General features: G+C 56.2%; 1 protein-coding gene across 1 annotated transcript in view; it reads right to left on the bottom strand.

Annotated features, from left to right (window-relative positions):
• Window positions 1-1,401: 1,401 nt before the first annotated feature.
• LOC124570421 (AF4/FMR2 family member 1-like) overlaps window positions 1,402-10,297 on the bottom strand; it is a 28,125-nt gene continuing 19,229 nt past the window's right edge. The window contains exons 2-3 of the mRNA XM_047131106.1: window positions 2,135-2,982; window positions 1,402-1,816 (exon numbers count right to left, since the gene is read on the bottom strand). Coding sequence (XP_046987062.1) covers window positions 1,402-1,816; window positions 2,135-2,982 — 1,263 coding nt within the window. The remainder of the gene's footprint in view (window positions 1,817-2,134; window positions 2,983-10,297) is intronic.

The following is a 10,297-nucleotide window of genomic DNA, read 5'->3' as shown; positions in this document are numbered from 1 at the left end:
GCAGTTGGAGAGAGGTGGTGAAGGAGGGCCGGCCGGATACCATCGGGACCGGGGGCTTTTCGGGATGGTATGTTGCTGATGTATGTCGCCACCTCCGGTAGAGTGACCGGTGGAAAGATGGTGTCAGTATGACGGCGAAGGAGCTGACGGACCCGGCGATGGACGCGGGTCTCGTGGGCGTCAGCTTCGTCGTCGTCGACCTCGTTTAGGCGAAATTGGCGCTCGAGGGTATGTGCGAGGGCCTCCGCCTTGTCCTGAGGTGAGTACACCAGGCCTTGGGGACCATGGAGGGGCTGAGAAGGAGGAGGAGTGGATGTGGTCTCTTTTACTATGCGCCATAGACGGTCGGGGCGGTCAGCGGCGTCACGGAGGCGCCGATTCCATGTTTGATCGTGGACCTCTTGTAATCGAGCTCGAAGCTCTTGAGCTAATGCTTGCCAAATCCGCTTGTCGACTGGGTCGCGGAGGCGTTGCCACCGGCGACGAAATCGACGTTTTGTGCGGATTAATTCCTGGACGTCTGGCGGAAGGTCCAGGCGACGAGGAGGCTGAAGGACTCGTCGGGAAGAGGTGCGATAACATTCAGTGAAGATTTTTGCTAATCGGTCCGCCGTCGGATTAATGTGGCTGCGGCGGGTGATGGGCGGAAGCTCAAGGACATGGAGGTCAACGAGTTGTTGGTAGCGTTCCCAGTTTGTATTGATAACGTAAGCCGGACGGAGCTGGTCTTGTGGACGTGCGTCAAGAAATTCGAGGGTCACCGGATTGTGATCAGAGTCAAGCTCTGAGATCACAGAGATGCGGTGGACCCACGGAATATCCCGAGCCAGAAAGATGTCAAGGATATCAGGACGGTAGCGAGCTGTTTTGTGGAAGTGAGTGGGTGAATCTGGAGCAATGACTCGGATAGCGGCATTCAGTTCGAGGTACTGAAATAGCCGACGTCCATTTGCGTTGGTAGAACGGCATCCCCACGTCCCGTGCTTGGAGTTGAAGTCCCCTCCCACGAGGACCTTGGGGCCCAGGTGGAAGAGGATATCCAAGTCGGTCGGGACTATAGCGCGAGCGGGGGAGTTGTAAGCTGCGGCAAGGGTCAACGGCAGTCCATATAGCTGTATATCTATAGCTGTGGCTTCCAGGTGTTGCATGTTCGGTATCTGCCGGAGTCGGTGCGTAATGCACTGTTTAACTAGGATAAGAGTGCCGCCGTGTGGCCGATCCGCGCGGTCGGATCGATATGCAAAGTAATTGGGAACGGAAAACTGTTGGTGAGGTTTTAGGTGCGTTTCGCAAATAAGGGCTATGTCGACACCTCTGTCTTCCAGAAAGGCTTCAAGGGAATGACGTTGGCGTAGAATACCATCGGCGTTCCAACTGATTATACGAAATGGGCGGTGTTGATTAGGGTCCATCTGAGAAGTAGGAGATGAAGGCAGAAAGGATTATCATTAGTTTACTGAATGGGTCAGAAGCAGAATTGAGTTGTTGGATAGTAGAACGAACAAGAGAGATGATTTTGGGAATGTTGAACTGCTGCAACAAGGCAGCAAGGTCAGCAAGGTGGTTGGAAAAGGGGAAGGAGAAAGTAGGGGGCGGGGGTGCAGAGGGCTCTGGAGAGGGGTTTGCAGTTCCCCAAGCTGAGTGGGGAGCAGTCGCCGGTCGTGAGGCAGGACGTCGCGGTGGCGTCGGCCCCGTGCCGGCAGCAGAGGAAGATGGTGGAGTAGGGGCGCGACGTGCTCGCAGTTGTGGAAAATTTTCAGTATTAACTGGTGGAGCAGCTGGCGTCGAAGGCGCCGAGGCTGCATGAGTGGAGGAGCTGCGAGATTTCACCAGCGCTTTTTGATATGCTGAACATTTTCTGTAATTGGCTGGGTGAGCCTGTCCGCAATTGCAGCATTTGGGCGGGTCGGTAGGTTTCTTTTGACAAAGTCGTGTGAGGTGGTCAGCGCCACACTTGACGCAACGCGGCAGGCGGCCGCAGTTGCGGGAGCCGTGTCCAAAACGCTGGCAATTGAAACATTGTGTCAAGCCAGATTCGTTACGGTATGATTCCACATCCACCTTCATGTGAAGGAGGAATTTAATTTTATAGACGTCGTATACATTTGGTGTGCAATGGAGTACAGCAACAAACAGGGGCCATTTAATATCTGTAAGTTTTCCTTGTGCGTCTGGCACCTGCTGGTGCATAACTGTGACAGATTGTACTGTGAAGCCCAGTTCCTCCAGCGCTTCCTTGACGTCAGCGGGAGGGGTCGTGGGTTCGAGGTGCCTGACGACGACCTTCAATATTTTGAGGGGGTCGAGGTCGTAAGTATGGTATTGAATGGCACGTGCTTTTAGGTACTCAATCATATACCGATAATCGGAAGGATTTTCGAATTCATATCGGATATTGCCCCTTTTGTACTGACAGGAAAAGGAACCCTTTAGGTGCCCCTTCAGTTCCTTTATTCGATCGAGGTAATTGGTTGTATCATGAACAATGATAGGTGGCACCTTTGGGGTTTTGAGAGGAGTAGGAGCCGGGAGATTGTCAGAGTTTTGTTCAGCTGGTGTGATATCATCTAAACTTTCGTATCTGTTTGACGTCGGTACTGTAACCTCGTAAGCCTCAACCATGTCGACCTGACTGGTATCAGTCGGCGCATGGGAAGCGGAGGTATTCTGAGGCGGAGCAGGGTCCTGACGGTCGGTTGATTGTTTCTTTCTGTCAGGTGCCCTGGATTCTGTTGATTCAGAATCGGTAACCGAAGGGGGATGCGCGTGCTTGCGAGAGGCATGTGAGTACGGCGCATCCCGCGCCTTCGTTGTTGATTTCATTGATTTACGACGTGTAGCGGGAGCTGCAGCGTCAGCGGAGCCGGGTGTAGGGGCGGCCAGGACGGCTTCGTTGTCACCGTTAGGTATCCCGCCGGAGCCTGACCCCACGCTACTCGGCCCTGGGCCGGTCGAACCCAGCTCAATGCTGTCAAGCTGCGTCTGCTCAACCGCTTGATTGATATTTTCTTTAGTAATTTGAGTTATCGGATCCGACAGCCGCCGGTGATCTGATCGACTGGAAGATAGACAAGATTCGGACGAATACGACAATAACTCGGCGCATGACATGATATTCTTGCCAGACGAGGGAAACAACCCACGAGAACCGGCAGAGGGAGCGGCCATCGTGGCCTTTGACTCCGCCGCGGACGACGAAATCAACGCGCGCGACGACCGATAGTAACGCAGAAAATAACCGCCTCGATTGAAAGACGATGCGGAACAACGCAGAAAGCGAACGTCCGACTAACGCCGAACACAGAAAAACGCGCGGAAAATACACTCAACTATCACGTAACACAGCAAGCGCTCCGCTCTAGTCAGCGTCTCCCCACACAGTGGCACCCGCCGCCAGCCGCCGCCGCACCTTTACCAGCTCGCCCTGTTGCGGCCGCCGACCAATGGGGCGCGCGCGCAACCGGCCGCCGCACCCGAGCCCATAAAGCACCCCCACCCCAACCGCTTCCACACCCTCTGAGGAGCCAGCGCCCCCGACAGCACCTGTCGTCGCACTGGGAGGGGACCAGGAAACACTGGTACTGGAAGGGAACCACGTAACCGGGCAGGATGCGGATGGTTTCGTGCTGGCGAAGAAAACGTTTCGTCAGCCGAAGCTTCCGCCAGCCCGGGGATTGGAACCCACCCCGAACAGATTTCAGGCGGTTGCTGATGAACCTGAGACAACAGAAACCACCACAACGCAAACACAGAACCAAGTCGCCCACCACCTCCCCCCGATTGTTGCTGAGTTTCCCCACAGCTATGAGGAGCTCTTCGAGCTGTTGAAGGCAGAAATCGGGGGAGGCAGTTTCCAGGCAAAACCTGCTGGTGGAGACAAAATAAAAATCACACTGCACACACTAGAACACTACACAACAGTCAAAACACTTTTCACAAATAAAAACATACCACACTACACGTTCCCCACAACAAAAACAAGGAACAGAAACATCGTGATACGAGACCTCCCAAGACGAGTGTCCCCCCAGGCAATCAAAACAGATTTGACTGCCCAGGGGTACGTCGTCAAGGGGGTCCAACAGATGGGCAACATAAACAGTAAGTGGCCACTTTACCAGGCCACACTCCCGGACATCCCCCAGAACAAAAGGGAGATAAAGATGGTTCTGGCAGTGCCTGTCACCACCGAACCGCTGCGCCGTAAGAACAAGACGGTGCAGTGCTTCAGGTGTCAGGGCCTTAACCACATCGCCGCCTACTGCACCATGCCAGTAAGGTGCAGGAAGTGCGCCGAGGCCCACGACACGAGAACATGCACACTTCACCACACGGACCCACAAATAAGGTGCGCGCTGTGTGGCAAAAACCACACGGCGGGCTACCAAGGTTGTGAGGTCCACAAACGACACACACAACAGGCAAAGGGCGCAAAGGCCGCCCCCCACACACACAAACAAAACACCATAAACCCACAGAGACACACAAGAAAACAAACCATGGCAACACACACGGACAAGGCCTGGGTAAAACCAAGGCCGGACACACCGAGGGCGACTTATGCGGAAGTGGTTTCTCCACCGGGGAACCATGAAAGCGTAGCCCAACCATCACAACACCAGACACTATCACGAGAACAACACCGGGAAACACACAGCAACAACGACCAGGTCCACCATGACGGAGGAAGGCCCAGGGAACCCCACACACACTCTCCCCCCATGGATCAGTTGTTAGGCGTAATGGTGCAGACCATGAACCTCGTCATGGAAATGATGAAGGAATTCAGGGAAGCCCAGAAGCAGAACACACAGATCCTCGTCGCCCTTCAGGCAACAGTCCAGCAGTCGCTCCCCTCTGCGACTTCCTCAGTAGTATCTACACCCCATCATGAATAGACGACCAAATATTCAAGGCCTGACAATGTGCGTCTTTAACGCAGACGGCATTGTTAATCAAGAGGTCGAATTCCGAGAACTCATGAAGGAGTTCTCCATCGACATATGCATGATGGGGGAAACCCACCTGAAACCGGGAGTAAAAGCGACAGTTCCCAACTACATTAGCTACCGTAAAGACAGGCCAACCCAAGGCGGAGGAGTGGCCATATATGTAAAAAGAGGGATCCCCCACCACCAGGTATTCTTACCAGCTACCAACAAAATCGAAGCAGTGGCGGTGGAAGTAACCACTGCCACTGGACCCCTAACAATTGTTGCAGTCTACCGACCCCCACACGACCAGATAGATGAGGGAGACATAGCTGCTCTAGGGCAAATTGAAGGCAAACTCATAATAGGGGGAGACTTCAATGCCAAACATCCTGATTGGAATTCTAGAGTAACCTCCAGAGCAGGCGCCAAACTGCAACAACTAGCGCGCGCCCACCACTTCGAAACATGGGGTCCAGTCGAGCCAACACATTTTCCGAAAAACGGAAGCAGGCCCGATGTGTTAGACATAGCTCTCACCAGGAGGATCGCAGGGTTCGTGGCCGCAAGGACAATCAACAGAATGTCCTCCGACCACAACCCAGTGATTCTGGAGGTCGATGTGGGAGAATGGGTAGCACTCCCACGGTACCAGACGTCGTACAAACGTACAGACTGGGAGCGATACCAAGAAACTGTCGCCACTGATATCGCTCGCGCTCCGCCACCCACTGCTGAAACAGTGGAACAAGCGCTACAAGACCTAACAGGCACCATCTTGCAGGCAGCGGAAGAAGCCACCCCTCCACAAAGGGAGGGCCCACCGCCGCAAATACAGCTCCCAGAACACTTGCTAGCTCAAATTCGACACAAGAACAGAGTGGCAAAAGAGTGGAAGATCACCAGAAATCAGGCCACCAGGAGGCTGCTCAATCGTCTACAGAGAGAGCTGAAGGTAGCGCTCAATGAGCACAGAAACCAGCAATGGCAAAACCGCCTCACATCTCTCAAAGTAGACGATCACACACTATGGCAAGCGACCAAACAGTTTACAAAACGACGCGCTAGGATGCCGCCACTGCATGGCGAGCGGGGACTGGTCTACAGCCATGCTGGAAAGGCCAACGCCCTCGCCGACTCCTTTGAGAAGCAGTTCCAAGCGGCAGAACCTCAGGATGAAGAACATGAAGAGGTAGTCAGTCGTCAACTGGCCGTCTTCCTCAATGCCGAGGAGGACCCAGAGGACGAACCCATACTTTTTGCCCCCGAGGACGTGGCAAGAGTAATCAGGTCCCTCCCTACAAAAAAGGCGCCAGGGCACGACAGTGTCACAAACCAGTTAGTCAAAAAACTCCCACCCACAGCGATCACACACCTCGCGAACGTCCTCAACGAGATTACTCGTTCCCGTGTTTTCCCAGCTTGCTGGAAACATGCGGAAGTGGTCGCGATACACAAACCAGGGAAAGACCCTCTATTCCCGCAGCACTACAGGCCGATTAGCCTCTTGCCAACACTCAGCAAGATCTATGAGCGCCTCCTGCTAAGACCCATACAAGAACACATTACCAGAGAGCAAATTCTGCCGGATTTCCAATTTGGGTTCCGGCAGAACCACTCTGCCCCACAGCAGGTCATGAGAATGGTTGAAGCAGCCACAGAAGGCTTCAACCACAGAGGCTACTGCGGGATAGTGCTACTAGACGTAGCCAAAGCCTTTGATTCAGTATGGCATAGAGGGCTACTCTACAAGTTGTACACACAAGGGTTTCCCGGGAGCATAGTTCAGCTCATTAAGAGCTATCTCACGAATAGGACTTTCTCCGTCAAAGTAGAAACTGCCACCTCCACCAGAAGGCGTATTCGTGCCGGGGTGCCACAGGGATCGGTCCTGGGGCCCGTATTGTACAGTTTGTACACTGCGGATACTCCGACGGCCCCCCTGGTGCACACTGCGCAGTACGCTGATGACACAGCCTTCTACACGAGAAATGCGAACAAGGACCTGGTCATCCGTAGGCTACAAAAGGTTTTAGATGACACAGAAACTTGGGCCCGTCGCTGGCGCATCACGATCAACTCCGAGAAGACGCAGGCAATGCTGATTACCCGCAGGCTCGGAAGGCGCGAACCTCCTCAACGTCCCCCCCTCCACCTTCACCTAAATGGAATCCAACTCCCCTGGCGCAGAACCGCCAAGTACCTTGGCGTAACCTTGGACTCTCGTCTTACGTGGAAACCCCACATAGACGAGGTCCACAGGAAGGTCTGCGCCAGAATGTCCATTCTATACCCTATCCTGAACACAAACAGCTCCCTTCCCTTCCCAGTAGCAGTAAATGTTTATCAGGCCCTGATCCGGCCAGTTATGGAGTATGCGTGCCCTGTCTGGGGATACGCGGCAAAGCAGCACCTGGACAAACTCCAGAGGCTGCAGAACCGCGCCCTCAGAAGGGCACTGCGTCTACCACTCGGATTCCCCATAGACGACCTGCACGCCGCAGCCGAAATCCCACTCCTGAGAGAGCGTTTCCAGGATCTGGCAAGGGCCTTCTATGAGGGTTCTTCCAGATCCGGAAACGCGCTCATCCACTCCCTAGGTCGGTATGACATGTCCCGCGACAAGCATAAGCGCCCTATGACGATCTTCGACGACTAAGTCGAAGAGAAAATCCCAAAACCCAATCCCTAATCCAGTTCCTTCCCATATAACACCAATCTTTTCGCCTACCTCAGGCAAGTACTAGACTCACTCACAACAAACATCACAAGTCACAGACACCAAAAAACTATAGAAAAATCACACACACACGTTCACAGGGGAGTAAAAGCCGAAAGGCTACAAACTCCCCCACACACACTTCCCCAAAGAGGGGAAAGTAAAAGATGTGAGCAGCAGGCTGCGCCGGCACGCACTCCGCTGCTCGACTCGCTGCCGCTCGCACCGGTCGTTTTCGTTTCCGTTTCGTGTGCACCGTCGCTAGCCCATCGCCATGTCCGGACGCGGAAAGGGAGGCAAAGTCAAGGGCAAGTCAAAGTCCCGCTCAAGCAGGGCTGGGCTCCAGTTCCCGGTCGGCAGAATCCACCGCCTCCTGCGCAAGGGAAACTACGCAGAGCGCGTCGGCGCCGGGGCGCCCGTCTACCTCGCCGCCGTCATGGAGTACCTCGCGGCTGAGGTGCTCGAGCTGGCCGGAAACGCGGCCCGCGACAACAAGAAGACGCGCATCATCCCGCGCCACCTGCAGCTTGCCATCCGCAACGACGAGGAGCTCAACAAGCTCCTGTCGGGCGTCACCATCGCACAGGGTGGTGTCCTGCCCAACATCCAGGCCGTCCTGCTGCCAAAGAAGACCGAGAAGAAGGCCTAAAGGAGGCCAGGCAATCGCAGCGCCGCGTGCTCCCCTGCACGCAACGCGCTTTGCCGGCTCGGCCCACAACAATCGGCCCTTTTCAGGGCCACCACACAAACCTACGTCCAAAGCAAAATTTCAGTCGTCCTCGCCGCACCTTGTTTTGTTTTTTAACTTTGCACTGTCACAGCACAGCCGCCGCCGGCGCACGTCCGCCATCTTGTCGTCCACACAGCCCGTGTGGCCCAACACACACACATTTTGCACGGTCGCAGTCGCCTTCCAAACCGACAACGGCAGCAATAATGACCATTGTTAAAGGGAGGCGTGTCGACACACCGCCCTCCACTCCCGCGCGCAACGGCCGTCGACACGAACGAAACAGCTGATCCGGCCGCCTATGCCCACACGCCTTGCCTCGGAAACCCCAACGCCGCCGCAAACAAACACACAGAGCCAAACCACGCAAGCAAATAATCACCGCCTCTCGCACAACAACACACAGCCCGCCATCTCCGTCGCGATCGATACAAAGACACACAATAACAAACACACAAACGAAGCAGCTCCACACACAGCCAGCCACATGACACGTTTCCTTTCCTTCTCCCCTCCCAGTCACATCACGTCGCTCAAACGGAAAGAAACAAACAAACAACACAGCGCACACACGCAGCAGCAACAACACAGACTCTTTCGCACTTTTCAACTTCCGAACAGTGTGGTGGCCCTGAAAAGGGCCGTTTTCTAGTCTCTCCCACCCACAAGCACGGCCGCGGGAAGGCCAGCGCCCGCTGCGACGCAGCCTAACCGCCGAAACCGTACAGGGTGCGCCCCTGCCTCTTCAGGGCGTACACCACGTCCATGGCCGTCACAGTCTTGCGCTTGGCGTGCTCAGTGTACGTCACCGCGTCGCGGATCACGTTCTCCAGGAACACCTTCAGCACCCCGCGGGTCTCCTCGTAGATCAGACCAGAGATGCGCTTCACGCCGCCCCTGCGAGCCAGGCGGCGGATGGCGGGCTTCGTGATGCCCTGGATGTTGTCGCGCAACACCTTGCGGTGCCGCTTGGCGCCACCCTTGCCGAGCCCCTTTCCTCCCTTGCCGCGGCCTGTCATCCTTCCTTCCTCGGGCAAAGCAAAACGTGCACAAACAGCAGCTGCAGCGGCTGGCGAGTCGGCTACGGTCTGCGCCCAGCGCGCCCGCCGCCCCCCTATATAGACTCTGGCCCGCCCTCCCCCCACCACGCGCAACCGAGGGCATATAAGCGCAGCACGGAGGCGCGCGGGCCCGTTGTCAAGGCAGCACCGGACGCCGCGCCGCACCTAACCTCCACGCACGCCGCTCCGCTACCGCTACCGCTACCGCCATGGCCCGCACAAAGCAAACGGCCCGCAAGTCCACCGGCGGAAAGGCGCCGCGCAAACAGCTCGCCACCAAGGCGGCGAGGAAGAGCGCGCCCGCCACCGGAGGCGTCAAGAAGCCCCACCGCTACAGGCCGGGCACCGTCGCCCTGCGAGAAATCAGGCGCTACCAGAAGAGCACAGAGCTGCTCATCCGCAAGCTGCCATTCCAGCGCCTAGTGCGCGAGATCGCCCAGGACTTCAAGACCGACCTGCGCTTCCAGAGCTCCGCAGTCATGGCCCTGCAGGAGGCCAGCGAGGCCTACCTCGTCGGCCTCTTCGAAGACACCAACCTGTGCGCAATCCACGCCAAGCGCGTCACCATCATGCCCAAGGACATCCAGCTCGCGCGCCGCATCCGCGGCGAGCGCGCCTAAACCGCGCCGCGGCACCGCACCGCACAAACAAAAACGGCCCTTTTCAGGGCCACTAACATCTCTCCGTCGCGAGCAAACTTTGTCGGTCGCCTGCCTCTCGCCCCGCAACCCAAAAACAAAAACCACCACTTCCCGTCCGTCCGTCCGCCACACCCGCTCACTCTGCCTGCCTGCTACCAGCGCGCAACAATCACACATCATCCCTCCCCGGCGCTCAAAGCGCACAATACCCAACG

The sequence above is a fragment of the Schistocerca americana genome, unplaced genomic scaffold, assembly GCF_021461395.2.
Source record: "Schistocerca americana isolate TAMUIC-IGC-003095 unplaced genomic scaffold, iqSchAmer2.1 HiC_scaffold_164, whole genome shotgun sequence".
NCBI lineage: Eukaryota > Metazoa > Arthropoda > Insecta > Orthoptera > Acrididae > Schistocerca > Schistocerca americana.
This window is presented reverse-complemented; position numbering and strand designations above follow the sequence as displayed.